Here is a 16,947-nt window from a genome sequence, read left to right on the forward strand (position 1 = left end):
GTGAGTTTTACACACACGCAGTTCTCTTCCCTCAAATACCTATGTACGCACATAGGTGTGCACACCAACACTCTCCTGCGCCCACCTACAGCAATCTGATCTCCACCCAAGTATAGGGTTGGCCTTCCACTAGCACCACTCGGACATTAGAGCACCTTCACAATGAGCCTCCTTGCCTGTGAGCTTTGCCTCCCCCCCCCCACCCAGTGCCCAGCAGGAGGAATATTTCTTGCAGGGGGAAGCCACAAAATACCAAGTTACACACATTTGCTGTTTTTTTTCCCCTTTATTTGTAAGAAAAGTAGCAGGTGAGAGCAGCTATTTCTTACTGAGCCATTTTGTGCACCAACTCCAAACGCTGTGCATGGAGAGGGGAGAACAACATGTGAAAATGTCACACTTTCTAGGGGCAGAGCAAGACAGGGATGGAAGAAAGATGAAAAGCAGCATATGAATGTAGTGCAAAACTATCATGTGGCACCACAGGCCACAGTCCTCTGCAGAGCTGAACGCCATGGCTTCCTTGGAGAACAAAGAAGATAGATATGGCTGGGTTCCAGCTTTCCCTGTCCCTCTTGGCATGGTTGTTATATTTTCCCACACAAGCCAATCACATTCTAGTTTGAGGATACATTTCTCCATTCTACTGAACAGACCATGACTCATGGTCCATCAACCAATCAGATTAGGCCTTTGGCTTTTCCTACAGTTGCCAAACCCCTCCCTAGAGATGCCAAAATAAGGCTCCCCAAAATGCTTCTGTACCTAGAAGAGTACCTTGGTTTCAGGGGAGAAGGTCAAGATGTCAGTCTTCCAGTCACTCCAGGACTACAGCTGATGAGTCTATCCCTGGCAAGTAGTTACTTAAAAGGCACAAGAGGCATTTGAAAGGTCAGGCATTTGCTAGAAGCCAACGGCCACACCACTGCTATAACCACACTCCTTGAACCTCCAGCCTTTTTACACTGTCAAGTTTTCACCCACCTTTCTTTGGAGCAGGGGTCTCCAAACCCCAGCCCGGGGGCCAGATGTGGCCCATGGCCAGCCTCAATCTGGCCCGCGGTCAGCCTCTTGTCCCCTGAAAGCCTCTGGCCCACTTGGCCAAACATGATTGGAGCTGTGCTCAGGTTGCATCTGGAGGGTGTTCTAAGGGCCAGAGAGTTTGAATGAATGAGCCCATTCATTCATTTATTCACTCATCTAAGTTCCATCTCTAATTTATTTATATAAATTTTATATTTAAATTTTTTTCCCCAGCCTTCAACGCCATGCCAGATATTTGATGCGGCCCTCTGGCCAAAATGTTTGGAGACCCCTGCTTTAGAGTAATGTTAAGCCAGGATCCCAGGTTGATCATTTCTGTATCCACAAACAAGCCATAGGATTCCCACTGTACAGCCCACTTAGGGTCAGCCCCATCAGACCTCATAGACTGATTCACTGGGGAGCACCATTTGTCTAGGTTCACACATTCAGGACATAGTGAGATATATGGACAAACCTCCTTAGTTAGGTTTCCCTATTTAAAGTTCTACCAAGAAATCCTGGCTGTGCATCGACTGGCCCAGTCCCCAAGGGACCCTTCTTTAAATGGGACCCAGTGATCTAGGCAGCTATACTCAAGCAGATGCTAACAGCTAGAAATCAATGATTAGCACAAACTTAGACAGGAAGTATGTGCAATCAATATTGCAAGTACTAAGTCCAATGGGGGAATAACACAGAGCCCAGACACAAATGCACAGCATTATTATTGAACCTTTCTGGATGAGCTTAGAGTTGCAAACTTTTACAAGAGTTAATAAACAGATATTCAGTTCCAGTGACAGTGTCCAAGCACCCAATCCTTCTTCTGACATTGCAAGCAATCTCATTTTTCTAGCTCTGTTCCCAACCAAATTTGATCCAAATGCTCCAATTAAAAAGTTAAACACACACATACACACACCATTAATACAGCTAAACTGGTTTACACGCAACACACTGCAAAATGCTAGAATGTGGCTGTGGTGCCATTTAATAAAGTTACCAGAAGCTGACCAAAATCCTCTATGCAAAGGTCCATTCTGACCTGACTTTTTCCTACACGGAGAGTTGAATTTGCACCCCCTGCCCAAACATGTATAAATGTATGTATATAATAATGCAGGTACCGCTCCAGGAAGTTACACACTTTGGCCCAGAGGCTTTGGTCATGTAGCGAGATGCAGTTGTAAAACCAGCTCCATGTAAAACCATGCAGGGGCTGGCTGTCTTGATCTGAATATTAAGATGGCAGTCTCAGCTCTTCTCATCTCAGAACATAACACAGTGTCAGACATAAACACAACTCTCTGGGTAGGAAGAGAAGATGTTGGCAACTGAATGCTCTGCAAGGTATTCCAAAATCCTCCACATACCACGGAGTCAGTGTTGCCACAGCTTATTCAGCATAACCTAAATCTCAGCTAAAAACATCAACCCCAACCATTTAAAAGTACCCGGAGAAGATGCAGGATTGGGGGGGGGAGCATTTTTTATGAACAAATACCAACAGGTTCCCTTCTCCCTAAAGCTGTGAACAGCCCCCTCAAAAAATAAATATTTTAAAAAGGGGCAGGGAAGAATGTTGTTCAAAATAGCCTTCTCTTAAAACGAATTCATGCCTTGCTCTATGAAAATACATCTGTATGAAAGTAGTACAAACCAACCCTCCCTTCACATCTTTGGGCCTTTACGAAGCACAGGTAGCCAAAATGGCAGCTGCCTCGTCAACAAAAAGGCTATGAAGGTCACCCTGGGATGCATTTACCAGTCCCTTCAGCTTTATGAGCTGTAACCCGTGGCTTCACAAACATGGCATGAGGGGGAAGCAAACAATGCAATCCAGCCTAGGAGATGCTCCCTGGGACCACGGTGCGCAAGCAGACAGAACTTCTTGAACCATTTTTCCAAAAACAAAAATGACAACACTCTCGTGAAAGGCATCAAAACACACAACTGACAGGACTAGCCAAACGGCAAGCAATGGAAAGAAGCTATTGAGGCCAAGAAAGAAAAGGCAGAGGTGGGATGGGTTCCTTCTGTTGTCGGCCCTCTGTAGGTGCCCTTCTTGCCAGCATGTTGTTCTGAGAGCCTGCTCAAGTGTCCAGCTGCCCCACTCTCAACCATGCCCCAATCCTTGACAAGATGAAAGTCTAGCTCCTAGAAGTCACTGAGAATGCTGATGTCTGCAAACTCATTTCTGTACCGATGCGAGTATAAGCTGAGGAGGAAGGCCCACTTGAAGGAGATGAAGGTCCAGACGCACGACAGGTAGTAGCTCTTTGGGTCCAGCAGGGCTGACACAGGGAACAAACGCAGACAAGCACTTTAGTCAAGGAGCATAAGCTTTGTCGGCTCATGACGCCAGGTGGAGACAGAGGGGCAGCTTTGAGGGGCCTAGTTGGGCTTTTTGTACTAGAATGCCAAGGCCCATTTCCTGGAGGCCTGGTGCAAAACAGGTGCTGGGGAATGGCAAAGGATATTCACCTTATCAGCAAAGGAAAGGCAAAGGGCATTCACCTTTTCGGACACATGCTGAAATAATTCCACCAACTGCAACAGAGGAAGAAAGGCAAAACACCAACCTCCATCAGCCTGGTAAGGACCCAGTAGCACGGGGTGGGGGCACAGCTCTAAGTTTTGCAGGCACCTCAATGGCTCTGAAAGTGAGAGGCTGTGTACATTGCGCGATGAGGCACCTGCAAAACTTAGCACTGTGCCCCCACCGCTGGGAACGCTACTGCAAGGACCAGCTGCCATTTGGACCCTCCTATCAAGAACTGTGTCCTACAGCAGCCATTGCCATTTGGCAGTGACAGAGGGACAGGTTTCTTACACTGGCTGTGTGACAGGATGACTAAGCCTAACTCGACAGGCATCAAACTACTGCATCTTCTTCCCTGGCCTCCGCTTCCCTTCCCCTCTCTTTTTAGACTAGAAGCCCTTTTGGGACAGGGGACCATCTTCGCATTCTCTTGCTGCACAAGCCTGTTGGAGAACTTTTTGTTTGATTTATAAATAATATAAACAAACAGTAAAAAACCACTTGTGGATACAAGTATAAAGTGTGCCCAAGACACCAAAAGCCAGGGACTCTAACACAAAACTCTACAACTAGGCAGCAGTGTGAAAAAAGGCTGGCAGGGTGTTGGTACATGTGCCCTGAGCAGACTCTGCTCTTGCTAGAGTGGAAACCAGAAGATCCAAAGCAACACTTACACTGGTGCTGTGTGATGGCCAGAGTCAGGAATGTGCAGAATGCCACTATAGAGAGGACACAAAAGAGAATGCCAACACAGAGGAAGAACTTCAAGCCTTTCAACCAGGTCCTCCAGTAATCCTGCACGTACATCACATGTGTGATTAGCGCCCAGAGTGCCAGCACACCTGTTTCAGGAAAGAGGGGAGAGAAAAACAGAATCAGTATGAACAGGAACACAAATTGAGGGTTGATCAGCAACCTTGCCTAGTTTTCAGGTTCTCAGAAGGCAAGACTCTCAAGCATCTTGCACACCACATTACAGAAGGCATAGGACTAATTCTCAAGATATTAAAAACGACTCCACTGCTTCAGACAGCAAGTTGGGGGGCAGCAGTCTTCCAAAAGGCAAAATATTCCCTGGACATATTTGTAATAAACATTAGCATGTCAGGAAGGAAGCAAGGTTAGAATTCTTCTCCCCAACATGCTAGTTTTCTATGTGCAGGGTAAAACTTGAAAGATGGAAAAGATTTACTTTACAAAATCAGAACCAAATAGTACACGGGCATTCAAGACTGCCAAGTTCTGTATCCCATTTGTTTTCTTTTTTATTGGGGGAAAAAAAGATTGTCCCAACCCAGCCAATTCAGGCTTTTGCGGAAGCTTACAATAGTATAATATAAATCTACAATATGCAACAATAGTTCAAAAAACTTAACACATGACAGAAGCAGACAGCACTTTCAAAGGCTCTCCTGGAATCATCTCAACCAAGAGTCAGCCCCAAAAGTTAGAGAGAGGGGAGGAGCACACAATTCTCCTCCAATTTGAATGGTCATCAGCTCTGCACACTGGGCTTATCTCACACTAGCACCTGGTTGCCAACAAGAAGGCTGAAGACATACACACATGTTCCTTTTTCTGTCTCATAATATTATTTCATATAGGATACTAACATAAGAACATAAGAAGAGCCCCGCTGGATCAGGCCAAAGGCCCATCTAGCCCAGCTTCTAGTCCAGTGGCCCACCAAATGCCTGAGGGAGCATGCAAGACAACAAACACAACCTGCGACCTGGTGCCCTCCCCTGCATCTGGCAATCAGAGGCAGCTTGCCTCTAAAACCAAGAGCTTACACATACCTACTATGACTTGTAACCCATAATGAACTTTTCCACCAGCTTTTCCTCCACTTTCCTCCAGTTTACCCAGTCCACGGGCTGGTAAACCGTAACCAGCTTTTCCTCCAGCTTCCTCCAACTTTTACTCTCAACGGAGTTGCTAAGGACTGAAATAGGGCTCTCATGAATGCAAAGCTCTGCTACTGATCTCTTCCGCACGCTGCTGACTTGGCAGCTGCTACAATTGTACCAAGGTAAGTTATCCATATACAATTTAAACATACAGCAACTGGAGAAGAACCTTCAGTCATGTATAACAGAGGTGGGGCAGTGCGTGCACCCATGGTGTCTGAATTCCACCCCAAATGCCACTTCCACGTTTGTGCTCATGCATGTGAATGAGTGCAGAGGGCAGATGGGTGGGCAAATCCCATCTTTCCAATGAGTGTGATGGGCAGCCCCCTTGCTCCACACCGCTTCTCTTGTAAATGAATAGCAGCATAGACGCCACACCTGTCGTAAGCAGAGGGAAAGTGGGTGGGCTCCAAATTGCCTGTCCCTGCCTATTTGGTGCTTTGTAGGAGCTGGAGGGAGAAAGGGGTTGCCACTATTGACCTGTAAGTTGAAGAGGATCCAGTTATCCAATGGAGCAGAAGGTTGGAGAGGATGGCAAACAGATAGGCTGAGGCCTTGTCCATTTGACACCCTGGCAAGGGTACGGTTCCGCATGATCATTTCACACCCCCTGCACAGCAAGGCTTTCGGGGTGGGGGAGAATGGGACCCTATTATGCCAATGATAAAGTATAAGAGCAGCAAGATGTATTACAGCAAGAAACAAGAGTACCCTTGTTTTCATCTGCAAAGTTCTGAAAGGAAGAACTGAGGCTGAGCAAAACGAAAGGAGGACTAAGGTGTTGTACAGCTTTCACTAAAGTCTTCTAAACTGTGTGGCAGAGCCAGAGGGGAGGGGAACATCCCAGATTGCAGATGCAAGTTTCCACAGAAAGACAACAGAAACACAGGCTTCTGGATCCTATTACAGTATTTTGGCTTTTGGGAAAGAAAAATAAAAGCAAAGCCAAGTCATCCTTTTGCCCTTAAACTATTCTTCTCAGCAGGATGCACGCAAATCAGAAGTTTATTCTCACATGTCAGTATCTGATTCAGCACACGAGGCAGGCCCCTCGTGATATGGGGGACACCTGACGCTGCACTTTCTGAAAACAATGACTTAGCAAAAGTGGGAAGCTGAGGAAAGGAACTCTTTGAAATGACTCAGCAAAAACCCTGGGCAACCTACAGAACTTTGCACAGTCTCCGCAAGAGTATTTTAACAGTGCAAGCCTAGGCATGTAAGTCAGGTTAAGCGCCACTGAGTTTAATGGGATTTACTGTCAGGGTAAATTTGTACAAAATTGCAGCTTAGAGTTGCCTGCACAGCAGCATGCAAATTCAAAATAAGTCCCTGACAAGTTATAACTATACCTTATCCCAATTTGGGAGATAATTACAGTGGAAAGACATAATGGGGAACTGTGGCCAATGGCCGGGGAGGGGCGGGGCGGTCAAGGGAGCCATGAGATGAAAGGTTTGGGAAAGACGGAGTTAGGTTCTCAGTTGCACGCATTGCTACTTATAAAGTTGTCCCAATCCCCAAGATTATTAGCTTCTTCAGTTTATACAGCACGATATTATACTTTCTAGATGTTGGATTATTTTCCCATCAGGTCCCTCTGTGCAAGGCTTTCTGGAGGCTACCCGAAAGCCACAGCTTAAAAATACCATTATCTGTGCAAAGATCTGCTTAGGGCTCAGAAACTGAACCAGTCTTCAGTGCCAGACTGAAACCCTGAGAGATCAGAATTAAAGCATGTGTAGAATCCATTCTCAGAATTATTCACAACTTGCCCACACATCCAGCATTACAAGACACAGCAGAAGGAGTGTGATTGAAGGACAGAAGGGTGTTGGGATTCAGACCTTTTAGATGGGCTATGTCAGATGCAAGGGAGGGCACCAGGATGCAGGTCTCTTGTTATCAGGGTGCTCCCTGGGGCATTTGGTGGGCCGCTGTGAGATACAGGAAGCTGGACTAGATGGGCCTATGGCCTGATCCAGCGGGGCTGTTCTTAGGTTCTTATTTACACATCATCGTCACCCGCCCCACCAGTCCAATGGTGGGCAGGCCTTCCCCTGTATGCAAAGACATGCTAGTGCTTCTGGTCATCCAGTGGGTAAAGCCGTGTCCTCTGTCTGCGCTGCCTCGCCCCTTTCTGCAGGGTGAAAACAAGCAACTGTGAGAAGGCCATACAGCTGAGCATGAGCTCTTTGGTCCGGCTCCAGCACAAACAAACTCTTGGCCAGTTCAGCTGGGTTTGCTCCACAATACAGCTTGTTTTCAACAACGCTTTCCTTTTTTTTTTTTTTTGCCCCTTGTTCTGCAAGCTGGAATGAGATAAGCGACATCCCCAAACGCCTGACGGGAAGAGAGAGAAGATGTTCGGGGGGGGGGGGATGCATTTTACAGCTCTGTGTTGCTCCCAGCACTAAAGACATGGAGTCTTCTGGCTCACACCCACCCAAGTCTGCATCTGGGCTTGGTGAGAGTCCCGGCCAACATTCCAGACCAAGAGCAGTATAAGAAAGCAGCTTCAAGGCTGTAGCTCAGGGTAGCACTGGAGATCAGGTCAAAAATCCCCCCCCCTCCCCAGGATGGTCTCACTTCAAGACCCACCCTGGCTCCTGAGACAATTAAATCCCTGACTCTCTTCAGAGCCAGCCCTCACTTGAGCCTTTGTATTCCAGCAATGCCCATAACTCTTGCTGTGTGCTAGCAACTGTAGTGGATGGTGAGCTGTGCACCTTGCTGCTTCCCAGCAGCTTTAGATTGCCTTGAGGCATCCTTCCCTTGCCAGCAAGTGCACAAAATCTGAGAAGTGTACCTACCCTGGTGGAACAAACCGTAACAGAAAGCCGATTTCACACAGTACCACCAGGACATCAGCTTTTTCAGGAAGGCCCTTGGGAGTGACTAGATGCAATCTAACAAGAAACAACTGGGGCCAGCTCCAGACACATGCCAACTAAGCCGCCACATGCCAGCTAAGCCCTTGGAAGGAGCCAGCCTGATTCAGACCAAACAGTTGGGCCCATAATTCACAGCCACTTGCAGCAGGTTCCAGTCAAGGTGAAGCACTTTCAAAACGTTACATCTCAGGATGCCCAATTCAATCTGCACCCAGAAACAAACTGGATTGGTTTTTTCCTGCAGGGATTTGAGGAAATACAAACAGAACCCACTATGACCATCTCTGCCCTGCTTATCCAGTTTCCCAGGAGACAATGGCTAGCCAGTGTCACAGACAGCGCGTTGGGTTAGCTACAAGTGCAATTTCCGTTCCATGTCAGCCACAGGCCATAACTGTCATACAAACTACAGTATATCAAAGAAAAGAAACCAGACACTGAAGAATATCAGAGGGCAAGAGGTACATTAACTAGATGCACCAATGGCCTGACCCACCTAAACAACTGTTCAGATAAAAGTAGCTATCTTAAGAACATTCAGACTAAATGCTTGCTGCACAACTATCAAGACTTTTGCAGCACTTTAAAGACAAACCCATTCATTCAGCACGAGCTTCTGTGAACTACAGTCCACTTCTACCAGATCCACAGAAGTATATACTGCAACAAACTTGCTTGTCTTTAAGGTGCTACAAGACTCTTTGTTGTACCAGACTAACATGACCATGACATAAGAACAGCCCCACTTAATCAGGCCAAAGGCCCATCTAGTCCAGCTTCCTGTATCTCACAGCAGCCCATCAAATGCCCCAGGGAGCACACCAGATAACAAGAGACCTGCATCCTGGTGCCCTCCCTCGCATCTGGCATTCTGCATCATGCCTCTGGAAGTTGTTGCACAACACCCATCTCCTGGGATCCGACAATGAGAACTGTGAGGGAGTAGCAATGTGAAAAAACACTGTGTGCCGTGGAGTGCTGCTGGAGGGCTTGTAAGGTAGCTGTTGGCAATGAAATGGTTTTTGTTTTACTTGGGTTTAGCTTGAAGTGCTGCTTCAGGATCATGACATTCCTACATGGGTCAGTATGTGCAGACCTTCATGTATGTATCTCACTGCATATTCATGCACAGGGAACCCATACTCAATCTACACAGAGGATTCCCACAAATTCCTAAAAGAAAATTACTTCCATACAGGAATTTTGTACCAGGCAAGTAATTCACAAGGAAACCAATTCATAAAGCTACCTTGTACCATCAGGTCAGGTTCATCTAGCCTGGTATTGTCTATTTCTATTAGCAATAGATTTCCAAGGCCCCAGAGGTATTTTCTGGCCTTGCTACCCAAGATCCTTTAAAGCCATTTCTGCCCAATGTTGCATATACGCAACAGGGACCAAATGTGTACATTTCTGGGCTGGGCAAAAATGAATTAACCAGAGATGCGGGGGATTAAAGCTGGGACCCAACACATGTACATTACTACTGAGCTGCAATTACACAGGCCTACTTTTTTTTTAGTTGCCAAGGATGTTAGAACAAATTTAGGATATTTTTGGGGTGCTGAAACCAAAAGTGACATTGGTTTTGCCCGATGGCTCTAGTTTGGGGGGGCCAATACAATAGCTTCAATGCAATAGCATCTAGTTCTGGCCAACACTATAGCTTCATCACAAGGAAGCTGTTTGAATCAGCATATAAGGTAGCTATGCCATACCCCCAAAACTAGAGCCAACTGGGCAAAACCAATGTTATTTTTCAATTCAGCACCCCTAAAATACCCAAGAATAGGTCTAACTTTTCATTGGCATCCTTCAGTCTCGGAAGACTATGGTATCACGCTCTGAAAAGTGGTTCTGGAACAGAGTCTAGTGTGGCTGAAAAGGCCAATTCGGGAGTGACAATCCCTTCCACACTGGGAGCATGATGTCTAACTTTTAAAGACTGCAAAATGTGTGTAGACCTGTGGTTTTGTTTTTGTTTTTAACTATTCTGTAGAGTTGTAAGCATTTATACTTTGATTATATGTAAATGTCACATGAATGTTATCTGACGTACTTATATTTCTGATTTTGGCAACATTGTCATCCATCCCATCCATTGGGTGATGGCAACAAATGCAGCATAAATTTGCTAACAGCATAGAACAGTTTCTAGGCACTCATCTCACATCAACTGCGCAACCCCCACCTTTCACAAAAGGCTAGGATAATTGTTCATTTCTCACATCTTTCACTCCCACTCCATAAAGGGAAAAATTTTTAATCTACACATTTGGCAAAACATTCCCTCAAGAGAAAATTTAATTCAAAGCCTCACTTTATCCAATAGAGCCTGTGTGGTTTAAATATAGCCAAAAGCCTCTTAGGAAGAAAGTAACCATCACACAAGTTCATTCTCAAGGACTATGTTGACAACTTTCATTCCCAGAATCAGGAGGGCTCCTTCTATGCTCCTGATCCCCAATGTCTACTTAAGTGGGGCACGTCAGTGAGAACTGAGGGGGAGTAGGAACACTATGTGCCATGGAGTATAATGCATATGGAGACATTAAGTGTATGGACTAATACAATGGACCAAAATTACCATTGGGTCCCTGCTATCAAGGCCATTGGAGCAGAGATATCTCCATTACGTTAGTTACATGTACTAATTCATTCAACTTCCAATGCAAAGGATTTTTGCTATTATTTTTCACAGCCTGCTGCTGAAGTAGGAAGCTTATCCTGCACATATGTCCACGGTTACCCAAGGCATTCCACACCTCAAAAATTTACTTTAAAAAAAAAAGGATTTGAAGAGCAACCAAGTAAAAAGAAATTGAGGAACAGTTAGAAAGTGATGGCTTACACCTCTTACTTACAGAGCCACCAAGTCAGAAACAGAATACTGTACAAACTGCGAAGCACAAGCCAATTTCATAGATGCAACCATATGAAGGATGAAACTTGTGCACCTGGTATGTGCATGGCAATATACATATACGTCTATCCCCCTTATATTGCAATCTTTCTTCTCCATTTTGCACTGAAAACATGACAAGAATTGGATCAGTGCTGAATGCTCATAACTGAACAAAGCAGGGGTGATGTTGGGGGGGGAGGCAGATCTAGGGAGAGTCTTAACAGATTGCAAGTGTACAGTTGCATCAGCCTGAAGTGGTCAATAGATATCTGGACTGCACCACTCCAGACAGGAGGGGAGGGCTTCCATAATGGAATGTACCCCAACAAGAGACATTCCTACCAACAGGAAACCAGGATAAAATAAACCCTCCCCCCTCTCAATTCCTATTTTTCTAAATGAAAGGAATGGTTTTGCAGGAGGAAGCATTTAATCCTATTAGACCTCACCTGCAGTTGTACAGCCCAGGCATGGGTTTATCATCTCACAGCCCAATCCTAACCAGACGAGCACTGGCAAAACAAGCACACATGCTGATGCAAGCATGCCATAAGGCACATTGTGACAGCACAGAGGCTCGTGGTACCAGCAGCAAGGCCTCTGCCAGTTTGCCAGCACCAGCTGGAGACCCACACCTGCCAGAGCATGTAAGCGCTCTGTGAGCCAGCAGGGGGTGGGGAGGGAGTTAACAGGGTGCAGGGAGGTCCAGAAGAGGAGCAGGAATGGCGGAAATGGCTATCCCATTGTATCCTATCCCCTTTCCCATGACTGATTTCCTTAAATGGGGCTGCTCATACTTGTGCCAGTGATTTTGCTGGCACAAGCCTGAGTAGCCCCATTGTAGTTGCTAGGGCTTAAGAGGAAAAAATATCCCCTTCCCTTGGGGAGACTGCCAACAACTTCTATTACCACACTGGATACAACATTTTGGCGCTGTTGTGTTTCAGTGTGGGAATCTCAATAGGATTGTGCTGTCAACTGCAATTTTTGAGATCTGGTTCTTAAAAGAGGTTTGTTACAGCATGAACTGTTGTAGTCAACTACCAGCGGTTCTCACACTCTCAGGGAGTTTGAGGACCACAGAAAGTCTTTGCGGGGAAGGCGATCCTGGGGATTGTGTCGCTAAGGGGGGGGTGCAAGGACTGGCATGCACTTACCAGTCCCTGCTGCAGCCTCCCAGGGGTGCGGAGAGCCCTGTGCCACTGTCCGCAGGGCTCCCCAGGCTTCAGAAAGTGAAAGTGGAGCGATCGCGTCCCGCTTCTGCAAAACCCGAGGTGGAGCATAATCACTCTGCTTTTCCTTTTTGAAGGCTGGGGAGCCCTGCAGAGGGTTGCGCAGGGCTCCCTGCACCCCCGGGAAGCTGCTGCAGGGACTGGTAAGTAAATGCCAGTCCCTGCAGCCCCCTTAGCTATGCGATCCTGGGGATCATGACACTGCCTTCCCCCAGCCCCTGCCCCTTAAGGGGTAACAGTTCAGGGCCCTCAGGCTGGGGCATCACAACGCCCTAGTTTGAGAAGCCCTGAACTACCCAGTTCATCAACAAATCCAACATCTGATATGTTCTCATACAAAGTTACATGACAATAATATAAAGTTCTTTCTTTTTGCCAGATCTCGCATGTACTGAAACAGCAACAACAGCATGATCCTTGCACTAGCTGTTCCCAAAGCCTGCATGGTAGATAAAATGAACTATGGATGATTGCTGGTGGCTGAAAGATCCACAAACCCACAGGCAACATGGCACCGAAAGCACTGAATTTGGAATGCCCTTATTTATCTCAGTCACTGATGATTATCAAGCCTGCTGTCACTTGCACAGTCTGTTCCTAGGTTCTGATCTTGATTATATTACAGCATGAGAACTGGGATCTCAGCTCTTACAGAAAGATGGCCAATAGCTCCACTATGCCTGCTAAAAATCACTACCTAACCAGTAAGGATTAGGAACAACAAGAGGTGTCCTGCAACAAAATGTTATGGTGTGTACATGGGGGTAAGTCCTACTGGACTGAGGGCCCAATCCTATCCAATTTTCCAGAGCCAGTGCTGCTGTGCCTTTGGGGTATGCACTGCTTCCTGTGGTGGGGAGGCACTCAAGGTAAGGGAATGTTTGTTCCCTTACCTCCGGGCTGCATTGCGGCTGCACCAGTGCTGGAAAGTTGGATAGGATTGGGCCCTGAGTGGGCCTTACTTCAAAGTGAGCATACCCCAGAGCAGGGGTGTCAAACAAGGTCTGTGGGATGGATGTGGTCCCTGGAAGCAATTTATCCAGCCCCCACTGTAACTGGGCTCTCCCAGCATGATGATTGGACTCCCTCTTATATCTTGGAATTATGAACAAGATTTGCACATTTTCTCTTCTGTAATTTGTAGCTAAAGAGTTTCTATACGAGAATAAAAGTGCTTATTTCTGGTCATCTTCTGCTTATTGATGCCACTTCTTGCTTAATGATTCCACTTTTGGTCCTTAGCAGGTGCCATGAATGCTATTTGGACCACTATCAGAAACAATTTGATACCCCCTGCCCTAGATCACACTAGGTTGTGGGGCTGGACGGAAGCCTTTGCAGGGATGGCATCAGGGATTAGCCAGGTGGAACACTAGTCACTCAAAGAAATAGGAACTCTTCCCCTTCTGGGGAAGTACTGGTGACTCAGTCCTGGTGACAGTGCTCAGTCCTGATGACAGTGCTCAATGAAGAGCAGCCAAAGTTGCCAGGGCAGATTCCCCCAGCAACATGACTGGTCAGCTGCATGGAAAGACTAGTCTTATCCTACTCTCTTTCTTTGATTTCTTTCCAGTTTTGTTTGGGTGCATCATTAATGTGTAATCTCTTTCCCAGAATTGCTATTGATTTTCCTGTTCTTTTTCTCACTTAGCCCAATCTCCTATGAGGGAGAATAATACCTCTCTAGGAATCTTCCTTGTCTCCCTTCTTTTAACCCTTAGAGTAGCCAGGAAGTTAGTATTTCAGGGCTTTTTTTTCCACCCTGTTTCGATTTCTCAAAATTGCAGATCTCTGGCACTGAATCAGGACTGAGAATCTCCATCTCCTTTGTGGGTGGTTCCATTTGGAAGTCTTTAGAAACAAATGGAGATATAAAATAATAACAGCCCAATAACAGAGTATTTGCTTTCTATGCAGAAAGTCTCAAGTTCAGACCTTAGCACCTGCAGGTAGGAAAACATATGCAAACCACATATGGGTTGTATAGAACTCTATTTAGCAACATGTAGGGGAAAATACTATAGTAATTTCACAGCCCCAAGTGCAACATTCAACAGGTGCACAAATAGTGAAGTGAGAGCAAGACCAATTTTATTTAAAGCTTAAAAGAGCTTTTGCACCTTTCTCCTGCTGTATGGATACATGCCCAGAGATAATACAGCTCATTTGGCTAGGGGGTAGGTGGGAGCAGAAAATGCATCTGCTGAATACCCACCTTCAATGCAAAGATTCAGGAGCCTGGCTGCCCCTCTTTAACATCTATGATAATTATTGCATTGTCATGTTTATGTGATTTTTATATTTGGATATTTTATTACATTTTTATTTTATGACGTAAGCCACCTTGAGTGCAGGAGAAGGTGCTAAGAAATTATTTTCATAAACAATAAATAGGTTTGGGAAAACGCCCAGATGCTGGGCTGCCTACTCTGCTAAAAATTTGATGCTACAATCCAGACATTATTGTTATTATTAAAGCAGGAGAAAGGGTTGGGTTGTAAGAATCAGCACTGGCAGCTTCCTTAAAGCTTGATTCCCACCCCAGTAATAATTATCATACTGTAACTACTCTGCAGAATGTGTCCCTCAAGATAGATTAGAGATTACTATTCCAATTTTAAATCACCATTTTATTCTGGTAAGTGGGATGGTCCACAAGTACTACTCACAACTACCAAAATACAATAGCGCTATTTTAAACAGCAGAATAATTTAATAATTTTTTTAAGCTGGCTTTCAGAACCCACAGATAATATCTTAGCACGTGCCTTTTCGGCAGCACGTTAGAATCTCATATTTTAACTCTATGACATTAGTTGCATGAAGTCTAGGGTGACGTCATATAGCCAATAAATTTAATTCTTTGCAAGGTTCCCTTAAGACACTTCTCCGATCAGGGCCAGATCAAAAGCCAACTTGTAAATAACCTTCCAGTGATGAGACTTACTTTCAGACAAAGAAGCGTTTGTAAACTGGAAGAGAGATGCTCGCCCCCACCACACTGTTGATGCGCCACACATAACTAACATCATTTGCAAGTTAGTGGTCTGCTTTTTTTAATACAAAAAAAAAACACCATTGTGGACTAGGGCTGCAATCCTATGCACAATTCTCTGGAAGCAAGCCTTCCTGAACACAATGAGACTTACTTCTGAGTAGCCATGTATAAGATTGTGTTGCAGGGCTGCAATCCTATACACAGTTACCTGGGAGTTGGTCCCATTGAACTTAATGGGAGTTACTTCTGAGTAGACATGCATAGGATTGGGCTGTTTTTCTTTCTGTAGACTTATCTGCAAAGCACCCTTAAGAGACTTATACTGAATTTACAAAGGAAGGGGGGAGCTCCCCTAAGCAGCTGTTTGCAATTCAGGGTTATGGGGGTGGGAAGGTATTTGCCAACACACATTTATGATTGTGAGGATTGTGATTGTGAGGACAGAACTAGGGTGGTAGTTAATCCGGAATCAGGCCACAATCCTATCCACACTGACCTGGGAGTAAGCCCCATCAACTATAATGGGACTTGCTTCTGAGTAGACATGCCTAGGATCAGGCTCTGAGGCTGCCATCCTATTCACACTTACCTGGGAGTAAGCCCCGTCGACTGTAATGGAACTTACTTCTGAGCAGACATGCCTAGGATTGGGCTCCGAGGCTGCAATTCCATCCACACTTACCTGGGAGTAAGCCCCATCGACTGTAATGGGACTTACTTCTGAGTAGACATGCATAGCCTTGGGCTCTCAGGTGGCATCATCTTGGGTGCGCACAGACACTGGTGTGGGGCATGGGAACATGGCAAATGTGCACCCCAACAGCAGCCCCGTCTGGAGCAAGTGTGGGAACGCCGCCTGCCTGCCTCCAACCCTTGGCTTGGATGGGGAATCCTGCAAGGCAGCCCAGACCCCTGCCGCCGCCCTCCTTCCTTCCTTCCAGCCCCAGCGCCCTTACCGGAGAGTCCTCCCGCGGCGGCGGTGCAAGGCTGCCGCAGGCTGGGCGCCAGGTTCCAGGAGAGGAAGACCGACAGCCCCGAGACGGCGCCGGCCACCGCGTAGGCCAGACGGATCGCCAGCTTCCGAGTCACCGCCATCCCGCAGCCAGGTCGCCCCCGCCGCGCCGGTGGGTAGGTAGGAAGGTGCCACCGGCAGGGCTCCGCCGTCGGCTTCTGGACACGCTCCGCTCCGCCCCGGCTCCACCTCCCGCGCCTTCCCGGAGACGCCCCGCTCTGCAGCGGCTCCGTGCGGACGGGGGGACTCAGGCGCAGCCGGGCGATCCTGCTTCACCGGGGCTGCTGCAAGGCGTGGCTAGACCAAGACATCACTGCCCCCAAAGCTCCAGCAGGACCTCCCCAGGGGTTCCCCCCACTTTCCTCTCCGTAGCCCCCTGCCTTTGGAAGCCACTGAACATGCCCAGGCACAGCCAGGGTGGCCAG

The 16,947-nt window shown here is 46.7% G+C and overlaps 1 protein-coding gene across 1 annotated transcript; it reads right to left on the bottom strand.

Moving 5' to 3' along the window:
- Window positions 1-278: 278 nt before the first annotated feature.
- SLC48A1 (solute carrier family 48 member 1) lies at window positions 279-16,666 on the bottom strand. Its single transcript, XM_066616152.1, has 3 exons — window positions 16,467-16,666; window positions 4,243-4,410; window positions 279-3,320 (listed from the first exon to the last, which is right to left on the bottom strand). Exons 1-3 carry the CDS (start codon window positions 16,603-16,605, stop codon window positions 3,184-3,186), a joined length of 444 nt encoding a protein of 147 aa, XP_066472249.1. The 5' UTR covers window positions 16,606-16,666; the 3' UTR covers window positions 279-3,183.
- Window positions 16,667-16,947: the final 281 nt, after the last annotated feature.

This window comes from Tiliqua scincoides, chromosome 2 (genome assembly GCF_035046505.1).
Source record: "Tiliqua scincoides isolate rTilSci1 chromosome 2, rTilSci1.hap2, whole genome shotgun sequence".
Taxonomy (NCBI): domain Eukaryota; kingdom Metazoa; phylum Chordata; class Lepidosauria; order Squamata; family Scincidae; genus Tiliqua; species Tiliqua scincoides.